Genomic DNA, 13,495 nt, shown 5'->3' with positions numbered 1-13,495 from the left:
GGAGTAAATGAGAGACTATAGGACTAACAGATATGAATGGTCCAAAATCATAAGAAACTTAGCTCTGATATCACAAATTCCCAATTTTAAATATTTCTCAAGAGATATTGATGCAAAATAATTAGCATGTCCTAAAAATAGAAATGGATTTTAAAATCATCTACCTGCATAAATGAAAGAAAAGGGTGGTACATGGAAGGGGGTGACATCAAAGAGCCTTTCATTTTCCACAATGAAAATATTTTTCAATATTATAAGTCAGGATACAATTTCTAATAATCCATGTTATAACTCCAGGAAAACCTATGACCTGTAAACCAAATAATATACATGTTTTCCTTTCAACAAATTTCAAAAATAGCTAGTAATATATCTATAATTTTTTTATATCTTTTCCTTAAGACAACTAACAGGTCCTTATGTCTCTTCTCAGATATTTTGGAAAAGGAAACCCTTTCTGTGCATAACAAGATAAAATTAGTTAATAAGAAGAATTAAATTAATCTCAGTACACATAGTGATTATGCTTTAAATATGTTTTATTTTAGGGTTAATATCCAAGATACACAACACACTGATAGATCACAGCAAGAATACACATCTAGGGGCTGGAGAGATAGCATGGAGGTTTGACTTTCATGCAGGAGGTCATCAGTTCGAATCCCGGCACCCCATATGGTCCCCCATGCCTGCCAGGAGCAATTTCTGAGCCTGGAGTCAGGAATAACCCCTGAGCACTGCCAGGTGTGACCCAAAAACCACACACACAAAAAAGAAGAAGAAACATCTAACCCCATCCAATAAAGAAGAAAGGAAATAAACAATTCCTCAAAGAAGAAATTCAGATGGCCAAAAGACATTAAAAAGTGTTACATATCATTAATCATTGGGGAGATGCAAACCAAAACCATAACAAAATACCATTTCACACCCACACTGGCACATATCACAAAGAATAAGAACCAGTTACGGAGTGAATGCAGTGAAGGCATTTTCACTGCTGGTGGGAATATAGATTAGTTCAGGTTGTTTTTGAAAACAATTTGGGTATTCCTTAAAAACTAGAAATTGAACTTCTTTATTGACCCAGCAACAGGGATATGCCCCAGGGACCCAAAACACACTGTAGAAACATCCTCTGTATCCCTGTTTCTTGAAGTACTATCCACAATAGCCAGAATCTGTAAACAATTCAAGTGTCCAAGAGTGGAAAAGTGCCCGACAAGTGGCTAAGAAATTGTGGTGCATCTACACAGTGGAATACTATACAGCTTTTTAAGAAAAATGAAGTTATAAAATTCATTTATTCATGGATGAATATGGAAAGTATTTTGCTGAGCAAAATAAGTCAGAGGGAGGATAGACATAGAATGATCTCAATCATCTGTGGGATATATAAAAAAAATAGTATGGTAACAATATCCAGGTACATTAGGGATGAGAGCCAGGCAAACCAGTCCATGGTAGGAGTCTTACTACAAAAAGTGGAGCAGTGCAATTAAGGTAGAGAAGGGACCACTATGACAGTGATAGTTGGAAGTGATCACTCTGGACAAGAATTAATGCTCAAAGGAGATGACAGCACAAAACTCCTCAATAACAATATTGCAAACCATGGTGTCTAAAAAACAGGGTCTAAGAATGAGTAAGAAAGAGAAAGGAGACAAAATTTTGCCCCAGAGGGAACGGGAGGCGGGGAGAAACTGGGACACTGGTGGCAGGAAATATGCACTGGTGTTACACATTGTATGATTAAATATCATAATAATGTTGTATCTGTGAAAAACAAAACTAACTGTATTATGAACACTCTTACAACCACGGTGTTTAGAAAAGTAATTACTAAAAAAGACAAGATGCTTTATTTGCTTTTAGGTAGCTGAAAATATGACTCCTTATAAAGAATTTTATTATTTTCTGTGTATGTGTTGTGTGTGTGTGAAAGAGAGAGACACTTGTGCAGGCTTGATTAATAAGTATAATGTAAGGCATGATACAGATATTTTTTTCATCTTCTTTAATGCTTAGAGTATTGAGTGCAATACAACAATGCTCAGGAGTTACTCCTAATTCAGGAATTATTCAGTAATTATTCCTGGCAGTGCTTTGGAGACTATTTGGGATTTGAGAATCTGGGGATCAAGCCTAGGTCAGCCACATGTAAAGTGAGTGTTCTACCTACTGTACTGTCTCACTTTCCCCTGGAGAATACTTTTTAAAAAGACATTGCAGGAGAAATATACTCTTGAAATAAATTCACTCTTTGCACCAAAGTTTTTCTGCTGTGAATAGCCTCATTTCAATGCTGAAAATACTATTGTGATTCTTCCTGGTGGACACACACACACACACACACACACACACACACGCACGCACGCACACACACACACACACGCACGCACGCACATGATAATAATTAGGGTCAATTTACTATCTTGAGGTCGTTACCAGGTAACTATTAGGTTACCTGGTAACTGCATCATCTCATAAATTGTTAACAACGAGAGAAGAAAACACATTTAATCCTTCAATGATAAAAGCAAGCTGTTCATTCTCATTTTAACTATCATTTATTAAAGAAAAGAAGATAGAATGGCCTCTACATTAAAAGATTGTAATAACTTAACTCTCTTTTAGAACATCAATAACACTATGCATTTAATATAGTTATGAGTATAGTAATGCCTATGCATTTAGTGTAGTCCATAGATCAACACTATCCCTTAAAGTGTTTAATCTAGATTTCATAAATATCAACTAGGTGGTAAAACTCAATCAACCCAGGCACTCATTCAGAGTTAGTAAGAACAGGATAGAAACCCTGTCAATTAAGTGACTGGCAAACTACAGATATTCACTCTCTAAGTGAATATTTCCAATATTTCCAGTTCCAAATATTTACCAAGAATTAGGAGATGACATTTCACACACAAAAAAGACAAAAAAAAAACTGTCTAAATAGTGATTCTGCCAAGAATGATCACGAAGGATTATCAGGCAAATCCAAATAGAGATATTATCTACAAATAATACATTATTATTCAAAAATGTGCTGTGATTCACCAATCATAATCAGATTCCCCAGCTTATTTAGTTCTGCAGCTGTCTCATGTGTTGTTTCATGAATCCATTCAATACAGTCCCAAGGGGACAAGAACTGCTTGAGTAGTTTTCTGGGAACCCATCTGCCTTCACTTTCCATTCCTCTATCAGGGGTCTCAAACTCAATTTACCTGGGGACTGCAGGAGGCAAAGTCGGGGTGATCCTTGAGTGCAAAGTCAGTAGTAAGCCTTGAACATTGGGGGGTGTAACCCAAACAACTAAAACAAAACAAAACAAAACAAAAAAAGATTCCTCTAGGGCAGGGCCACAAAACATTGTACGGAGGGCCGCAAATGGCCCGCTGGCCGCGAGTTTGAGACCCCTGCAAGTCTCACAGCAAATACTGTATTTTTCACACTATAAGATGCACCTGATCGGGACCGGAGAGATAGCACAGTGACGTTTGCCTTGCAAGCAGCCGATCCAGGACCAAAGGTGGTTGGTTCGAATCCCGGTGTCCCATATGGTCCCCCGTGCCTGCCAGGAGCTATTTCTGAGCAGACAGCCAGGAGTAACCCCTGAGCACTGCTGGGTGTGGCCCAAAAACCAAAACAGAAAAAAAAAAAAAAGATGCACCTGATGACAAGATGCACACAGTTTTTAGATGCTCTCCTCCCCTGCACTCAGGCTTCAGCTCCAGATGGGATTTGCTCCCTACAATACACTTTTGAGGGGGAAAAGTGCATCTTATGGTGTGAAAAATACAGCAAGTTACATCATTGAAAGCAGATTATGTTAGGATTAGCTCCCTTCAGCGTATTTCCTTAGAAATACTGTAAATCATTACAATCAATGTTTACTTTCATTTGTTCCTATGTAATGTTCATAGTGAGGATACAACAGTTCCTTCATTGAGAAGTTACCTACTGAAGACATAATAACTGGGATAATTCTATTAGGGCTTATTATAAATAAAGCTGCTATAAACTTTTGTGCAAATGTAAATTTGCATTTCTACTGAACAAAATACAGTTGTTGTATTTATGATAACTACTTGTTTAATTTTATTTTTCAGAAATGGCCAAATATTTTTTGGGGGACCAGTATTTGGGTTAATCCAGCAGTGCTTAGAGCTTACTCCATACTTTGTGCTCAGGTATCACTCCTAGGGATCCAGATGCAGTGCCAGTAAGCCACATGCAAGTCATGTACTTTAATCCTTATAAATGAAATGCTGAGAATTTTCTAGAATGGCTCTATGTTTTAACACAATGTATAAATGATTCACTTTCCACATACTTGCCACCTTTTTTTTTTTTTTTACTAATTTTGAGATATGTAGAGATTTGATTTGAGTGGTTTTAATTTGGACTTTTCTCTAATGGCTAAGTGTTGAACATATTTTCATGTGCTTTATTTGTCATCCATATCCTCTTCCAAAGTGTCTCGAGTTCATTTTTTAATTGGAGTGTGTGTGTATGTATGTATATGTGTGTGTATGTATTTACTGTTAGGTTTTGAGAGTTCTTCAGATGGTTTATACTAATTGTTTCTTGGATATGAATTTTTTTTTGTGGTTTTTGGGTCACACCTGGCAGTGCTCAGGGGTCATTCCTGGCTCCAGGCTCAGAAATTGCTCCTGGCAGTCACGGGGGACCATATGGGACACCAGGATTCAAACCAATGACCTCCTGCATGAAAGGCATACGCCTTACCTCCATGCTATCTCTCCAGCCCCTTGGAAATGAATTTTACAAAACTTTTTGCTAAGGCTATGGTTTGTCTTTTTAACCTCTTAATTTTTTTTGTTTTGTTTTTTGTTTTTGTTTTGGGGCCACACCAGGGGTTACTCCTGGCTCTCTGCTCAGAAATAGCTCCTGGTAGGCACGGGGGACCATATGGGACACTGGGATTCGAACCAATCACCTTAGGTCCTGGATCCACTGCTTGCAAAGCAAACGCCGCTGTTTAACCTCTTAATATTAATTTTTATTTTGATGTGGTGTAATTTATCAGATTTTCCCTGTGTACACTGTGCTTCTAGAGGTGAGTCTGAAAGCTCTATAAGAAAGCATCACATCTTTTTATCATATGCAGCAAGTGTGAACTGGTGATCAATATCAATTGGGGTCAAATATTTTTCTATATAGGGAATTGATAAATTGACCCTATTTATACTTTCATGTTGTTCCTACATTCTACAAAAAATTAACACATCTCTCACTTTCACTCTCTTCCCTTATTCCTCTCTCTAATTTGCCGAGATTGCTATCATCCATCTATACTGTGCTGCTACAACTACACTTTACTCCTCAAGATTTAATCAGCATCAATGAATCCTGTAAATGCAATGGTTTAATGCAAAACATTTTTTCAAGGAAAGAACTTTCTGAGAAATAGTTCCTACATTTCCTTTCTCCTGTTAAAAATTTTTCCCAGAATTTTGAAGTTTATTCAGATCTTGAAATATATTTTCAAGAGAAATAAATAAAGTGTTAAATCTTCAGAGTGATAGTACAGCGATAGGGCATTTGCCTTGCATATGGATGCCCACGCTGGACCTTGGTTCAATCCCCCATCTCTCATATGGTCCCCTGAGCCAGGAGCGGTTTCTGAGTATATAGCCAGGAGTAACCCCTGAGCATCACTGGCGTGGTCCAACCCCCCCCCCCAATATCTTCGAGAATCACAGTAGATGATTTGTTCCATCACAAAGTAATAAGGGTAGATGGCAAAGAAGCACTATAGAGTCACCTGCACTGCTGGTAGAAGCTGCCATTCTACCCAACTGCACTATTCTCTAGTGCTTAAACAAAAAACTAAGGAAAAATAATCACTGCCCGGTTCACTCAACCAAGTCTGAAAGAGCATTAAAAAGTCATTGTAACTGGAAAAATGTGAATAATTTCCTAGTCAGGAGTGCATTACTTGTTGCTTCTCCTGGTCACCTTTCCTAAGGACTTACAAAATCAAAATGTAATAAAATGTATAGAGTAAAAAACCTAGATGAAAAAATTAATTAGCTCCAGGGACATAGCTCACAGGAAAGCTAGGTTTTAAAAGGTAGAATACAAAGAGAGTCCCAAGTTGGAAAAATTGCAAACATGAATCACTTCTAAGTCCTACTGTGCCTTTTGGCATTATGTTTCCATCAGGCACTTTGGATTGCCTGCAAAGGAATAGGGCACTATGTGTGAGATTTTCTGTGGTAAGCTGTTGCAACATAAAACAATGAATGACCTGAATCAGTTTCATGAGAAATCACCACAAGGCAACATCCAAGACAAATAGCAAATCTGTTATCCTGGAGGAGGCAGAGGGTTATATGCCATAGATGTAAGAGAGGTCTTACCCCAGCATTCCTCTACAATGTCCCATTTCTATCTCCATACATCCAATGCTCCTATTCTTAGAAATGATTCATTTCGCCATTCTGTTTTCTTTTTTAAGTGTCTCTCTCCACATTTTCAGATAAAGATTATTATGCCACCTAATAAGTATCTGTCTAGGGTTGGAGCTATAGTCCAGGAGGTGAGATGCTTGCCTTGCACACAACTGTATCAGTTCAATCTCCGACATCCCATTTGGTCCCAAGCACCTGCCAAGAGTGATTTCTGAGTACAGATTCAGGAGAAACCCATGAACATTGCCAGCTGTGGCCCCCAAATAAAACAAACTAAAAGTATCTGTTTGTGTGTTATCAACTCTTCGAGTTGGTTGACATTGAAGACATTCAGGACTCTGGTGGTCTTATCTACTTGGTTCTAAGCCTGGGGTATGAATGATTTAGCAGCTATTTAATGAGAAATAGAAATAGTGTGACTCTGGTGAAAAAAAAACAACAACAAAACAGTGGGGATTAGGGACTGGAGCAACAGCACAGCAAGGCGTTTGCTCTGCATGCAGTCAACCCAAGACAGACCCCAGTTCGATTCCTGGCATCCCTGAGTCTGCCAGGAGCAACTTCTGAGCACAGAGCCAGTGAGCACCACTGGGTGTGACCCAAACTCCCACAACCACCAAAAATGTGGGGTCCTGAGAAGCATGTGGTTCTTACATTCAGGGTAAGATACTAGTATTAGGAGCAAAGCAGATGACCAAAGACCTGTGATAGTTGCTACTGATTACTGGTTGCCATTTGAGACATTGGAAATCAATCTGCATTGGAAGCTCCTCTTCTGAAAATCTGAAGGGACTCAGTTTGTAAAGCCCTCTCACTAATGGCCAGAAATGCTCTGAAGATGATATTCCAGCTAGTACTCATATCTTAGAGGCATAATACTCAAAGCTAAATAGATCAACACACTACAACTAAATGACTTGGACACCGCATTATATATTATTTCTATATATTATATGTATGAACAGATGAAACATAATTTTAAAGCTGTTTTCTCTTTTATTCACAAGCATACTAAACACATAACACAGAAGGAACCAAAAATCATAAACCCATTCCCAACCTTTTTCCACCTCCTCTATTGTCTTAACTTTTTCCCTAATAACACCCTCATTAAATTTTAATACTACATGGTAGAAAACTTATTATTCAATATATGACATAGCTAACGTTAAATCGTTAAGTATACACAAATACAAATAATATAATTTTCGACCTACCAAGAACTAGTTTTCACCCCCTTGGAAAAGATAAAATATTTCTGATGATGTATAATTGTACAATATAAAAAGTTAAAATTATTTTGCCTGAAGAATTTAACTACTGCTTCTTTAGTGCTTAGTAGAATATAAATCAGCAAGAATATCATCCTTCCTTTTAGCTATCTTCTGCCTGCACACTTACTGCCTCTCCCTTTATATTCCACAGGGAAATCTACAGAATCAACAATTTTGACTGTGTAGAGGTTTATTCCACTATCAAATGAAAATCTACCTAAAGCTTTTAAATTTTAAACTAAAACACAAGCACAAACAATGACTTTCTCTGAAAATGGAATATATGCACTTACTTCTTGGCGTTTGAAATTCTGAACATATTCTTCAAATTGTTCGTCTTTGGTCTCATCAGCCTTCCCAAGCTTCTGGAGGACCTATTGTTGATAGAACAAAAACAGTTTATTTAACAGTACTTTTTATAATATTCAGAAGAAGGCTACTATAATTATTGGCTGGTCTTAAGTAAGGCAATTAATCAAATAAAACAAACAAAACACCTTCACAGAGTTCCTAGAAAAATAAGCACTGGCCACCTAGAAATACAAAAGTTGAATAAAAGAACCAAAGAGATAGCACAGTGGTAGAGTGTTTGCCTTGCATGCAGCCAACCCAGGACAGACTGTGATTCAAATCCTGGCAACCCATATGGTCCCCTGTGCCTGCCAGGAGCAATTTCTGAGTGCAGAGCCAGGAGTAACCCCTGGGCACAGCTGGGTGTGACTTAAAATCAAGTAAAACACACAAAGAGCAGGTCAAGGATAGTGTGTGATGGCCAAGAGAAAGGCTTTAGACTGTTCTACCAGCAACAGCCACATTTTTTTTAATTTTTATTGTGACCAACGTGCATTACAAATCTTTCACTGTCATCATTTATGGTACATGGTGACAATGAATGAGGGGCATTCCCACCACCAGTGCTGTCCTCCCTCCACCCCTATTCCCAGTGTGCATCCCATATCTCCCTCCTCTACCCCCCAGTATGCTAGTGCAACTGGTCTCCACTTTACAGCTTATTGTAGATTGAGCATACATTGGAGATAAATAGGATAAGAAAAAGGGGAGAAAAAATTTGGTGACAATACCAAAAAAAGGAGAAAGAAAAAAAAGAAAGAAAAATGGAAGAAAAAAGAAAAAAAATGGACCCAGCAAATAAAAATAAAAATAAATCTCTAAATAATAACCACAAGAGTGAAAAAGAAAGAGAAAAGTGGAAGAACAAAGAGAAGGAAAATAAAGTCAAAAACCAACAAATCAAAACAAAACAAGAAAAAGTATGGGTGCTGGAGTGGTAGGATTTGGCATTCCCCCCACTTTTATTTTATTTTATTTTATTTTATTTTATTTTATTTCATTGCATAGGCACAATAAGCATTGGGGAAAAAAGGGAATTCCCATGGCCTAAGAGATTCAGGGTTTCTCCATCCTTAAGGCATACCATCATGGGATCATCCCCTGGCTCCATATATACTCATTACCCCATCCCAAAGGCTTTTTTGTGATGCCAGGAAAGTTTCTTCTCAGTTGTGTGTGAGAAAAAAAAGCCACTGTAGCTAGTGATCTTGGTATTTGCGCAGGTTATAGGTCAGGGTCTAGGATAGAGTCCCTAGATTCTAGAGGTTCCTATCCATCGTTGTTGTGGTGTTCAGTCTCCTGTAATATTTGCTTTCTGTTTTTGTTCAGTCCCTAAGTTGAAGCCTAGGATATTATGGATCCAAAGGTTCTGCTCAGTCTCTGTTGTCCAAGTTGGACCTCTGCAATAAGACATCTTGTTGTTGTTGTTTTTGTTGTTGTTTTTTATGTGTCCTGGACTACAGCCTGGGGTAGGTTTTTCCTTATTAGTCCCAAGGTAGGCTCTGTTCAGTCACAGTTGTCAAAGTCAGTTTTCTGTTGTTGGTGCTCTTATTTTTCACAGTTCAAAGGACGATAGCTCTTCTGATTTCCATTTAGTGTTAGGTGATGTGATAGAACAGCCTGGTCTTAGGTCAAGTTTTCCTTTCCTCATTGTCATATCAAAACTGGCACAATTTGTTGCCAGAGTAGTGTTATAAATCTCCCCATGGAGCTTAGTTCCTGGTGGTGTTACCCAGAGCTGTATCATTTCTAAGTCGGGGATCTGGGGTTTCGGATTGGACTAACACTGTCCAATCTCCTGGGGACTGGTTGTATCCACATGACATATGTTCAGGATGGGAGGCACCCTTCTGCTATGAAAAGTGAGTTCTTATCCCTAGAAGATAAGATCTTGTTTCTGTGTCTATGGTTTCCTTTTTTTTTTTTACTGTGCCCATACAAAAACGTATGGTGTAATACTGTGTTGCTGGTGCTATTCTGGGTAAGGATGATAGGCTGCACACACACAGTCTCTGTCATCTGGTTTTGTTCTGAGCTTTTATCCCAGTCAAGGCTTTTTGTACCAAGCAGCACCAAAAATGGTAAGGATAGAGATAAAATGTATATATTAAAATAGAACAAATACATAAAACTGAGTTAAAAAGAAAAGGTATTCGAATAAAACAAGTGGTGAAGGAGGCTACTTTTATATTTAGGAATACACATCTTAAGATGTATTGTTATACGGGTATTGAGCTTCCATGGGCAATATAAGACTCCCAATTAAGTCTTTTGATATATTCTTATAGGGAGTAAAAGCCAAGGTACTTTTCAATTCACGGGCCTTGGAATTGAGTTTGAGAGATGCTTTGCTGCATTACAAGACCATATAATGTCTTTGAGCTGGGAGTTTTGCTGAGGCCGATTCCTGTATCATGCAACAGTCCACAATTTGGTGAGGGTGAGAGGGGACATCAAGCATGAGTCAGCAGGCATGCTGGCTATAGTTCTTTGCCTATGCATGAGAACAGGGACCCAGAGGGTGTCTTTCATTGAGAAGCTGGAAGGTTGTCTGTTGGGGCAGGAGGTCAATCTTGGTGCCTACCGAGTTAGGAACTGAGGGTAAAGAAGGTTAAATTAGGGGAAGATAAAGGATCAGGATTGAAAAATGAGGGGACAGAGGAGACACAGGGGAAGGGGAAAGACAATACATTACAGGGGCTATATACAATACATATATATATGAATTGTTTGTGATTTCGGCTTGGAGTCAGTATAGAAAGTCACGTCCATATAGACTGACTTTAAATATCTATTTGAGTGTTATCATCCAAATCTTTGGTATTCCATTTCCTATCCTAGGAACCGTCTAGAATGAAGAACATTTTTAGATAATGCTTAAAAAGTATATTTGCGCCTGCGCGGTTATAAAAATGAGTATTAGTAAGAAAAGACACTGCTGCAGGGGGTCCAGTATGAATACGGAGGAGTTACCCTCCTCCCCCAGCCCCCCAGAGCCCAGTTGCCAAACCTGGCCCTGAAGAACACTTTGGCATGGGGTGGGGGGAGAATCTTGGTCTCCTGGACTAGGTGGTCAGCCCAGGAGGCCATTGGCCAGCTGTCTGCTCAGATTCCCAGCCATACCCATAGAAGAGGAGCAGGAATCCTTGCATGTGGGATCGTCTGGGTCCAGCTGCAGCCTCCCTCTCCAGTATGAAAAAGCATGAGGGGGGGGAGGTTGCCTCCCCCGCATCCCCTCAGAGCTCAGATGCCAGACCTGGCCTTGAAAGCCAGCTTGGCGTGGGGGGCTCTCGGTCTCCAGGACTAACTGGTCAGTCCTGGGGGCCTTTGGCCAGAACAGCCACAATTTTAATTTTTCTTTTGATGTTTTATTTTGTTAGACGGGAATGTAAGTTTAGAATAACTGCCACTGTTTCGCTTCTGTGACCATGCTTTGCTTCAGACATAGGGGCTGCCATGACAGGCTTCAGATATTAAGCAGAAGGGGCTAGGCCAGCAGAGCCAGTTCCAGGAAATTCAAGGGCACATATCAGGACTGTTAGATAAACTAGCAACACCTCAGGCCTGTGGGCCATAAACCCTATGTAACTACATGCCAAGGTTGGAGGCGCCTTCTCTGCTACATCAGCCAACCAGTTTAAATCTGGCTGACACAACATGTACTAAGAACTTATAGTTTTACCTCTCACTTGAAGCTCCAGCGGCCCTATAAAAAGGACTTATAAGTTGCATCTGGGTGGTTGCCACCTGGGAGAGGTTCAGCCCAGCATGCTCGTAAAAAACTCCCTTGTATTTGTTTACTATCTCGTCTCCTATCAATCTTTGTGGGTCGGATCTCGAGTCCGAAGCTAACAATTTTATTTTAAAAAATTAATTCTTGAATTGAATCCTCAAGTGATGCAGAATTATGAAGTTGTTCATGACTTTCAGTCAACAATGTAAAATATCCTTCAACAGTGCACATTTAGCACCACCAGTGTCCTCAGTTACCTTCCCATTGGCCCCCTGCCTGCTTCTCTCTCTGTCCTCTCTCACCTCTCTCTCTCTCCTCTCTCTTTCAGACACTGTGGTTTGTAGTATTGTTACTGAAGGGGTATCATGCATATTGCTTTAACTACTTTCAGCTTCATGGAGCCGGAGAGATAGCATGGAGGGAAGGCATTTGCCTTGCGTGCAGAAGGTTGGTGATTCGAATCCTGGCATCCCATATGGTCCCCTGAGCCTGCCAGGAGTGATTTCTGAGTGTAGAGCCAGGAGTAACCCCTGAGCACTGCCAGGTGTGACCCAAATACCATAATAATAATAATAATAATAATAATAATTAATAATTAATAATAATAATAATAATAATAAATAATTTCAGCACCCAATTCTTGTCCAGAGTGATCATTTCCAACTATCGTTGTCAGAGTGGTCCCTTCTCTGCCTTAATTGTTCTCCCTGGCTATTGGTGGATAAAAAAAACTCTGGTACATCTATATAATGGAATACTATGTAGCTGTTAGGAAAAAAGAAGTAAGGAAAATTATTCATACGTGGATGGATATGTAGAGTATTATGCTGAGCAAAATGAGTCAAATGAAGAGAAGATATAGAATTGTCACAATAACCCTTTGAGCTGAGGTTTAGAGAATGCAACATGAAGGTTATTCAAATTGTATTGAAACTCCAGCAAGCAAGACCAGGACAGAGCACACAGGAACCAAAGCATGAGGCTGAGCAAAGATCGGCAGAGTAATCATTATGAAGGGTGGGGCCCAGCAGTCTCAGTTCAGCTGCCTGTGAGTACAGGACAGTAGCCAGGGAAGCAGTTCTCCAAGATGCAGAGAAAATTTCCTGGCAAAAACAGCAGAAAGATCCCCAAAATCATAACCAGCTTTATTCTCCCATATCCTATCAGTTTTATAAGACACCAATTTACAACCAAATCAAAACCATAACATCTCCATAAACAACGCTGCCTCCGAATCAGATTATATGTGGTCCTGCCAAATGGATTCCTTAAAACATAATCACGTGGCTTTAAAGTACATAAAAAGACTTTCTATGGGTTGGATGTGCATCAGATTCTTCTAATCTTCTAATCTTCTTTTTAAAGTTAAAGATATGACTGTGTACAAATTAAGATGCTTTAGTAAGGCCTTTGAATAAAAAATCGGGGGGATGGGGGGCCTAAAATTTGAAAAGTGACTAATGGACCACTGTGGTACATCAGGGCAGGACTGGGTATGCACATCTTACTGGATTTCTAGCCCAGCATCCTTTCTGCCTTGTGGACAGAGACTAAATTTTGTCTGATGTGGTACAAACAGCTCTAATGGACAGTTGATGCCAAACACTAAAGTTGATCACCTGTAGGACTTTAGACAGTTTTGTATCTAATCCACAGTCTTACTATAAAATGCCTCTGGTGTGCCAGAGCAT

General features: G+C 39.3%; 1 protein-coding gene across 4 annotated transcripts in view; it reads right to left on the bottom strand.

Moving 5' to 3' along the window:
* The window catches only part of AMPH (amphiphysin), a 280,138-nt gene that overhangs the window by 161,078 nt on the left and 105,565 nt on the right, over positions 1-13,495 (bottom strand). For all 4 annotated transcript variants that reach the window (XM_049781869.1, XM_049781870.1, XM_049781871.1 and 1 more), the window contains exon 2: positions 8,014-8,094. In XM_049781869.1, coding sequence (XP_049637826.1) covers positions 8,014-8,094 — 81 coding nt within the window. The remainder of the gene's footprint in view (positions 1-8,013; positions 8,095-13,495) is intronic.

This window comes from Suncus etruscus, chromosome 10 (genome assembly GCF_024139225.1).
Source record: "Suncus etruscus isolate mSunEtr1 chromosome 10, mSunEtr1.pri.cur, whole genome shotgun sequence".
NCBI classification, from domain to species: domain Eukaryota; kingdom Metazoa; phylum Chordata; class Mammalia; order Eulipotyphla; family Soricidae; genus Suncus; species Suncus etruscus.
This window is presented reverse-complemented; position numbering and strand designations above follow the sequence as displayed.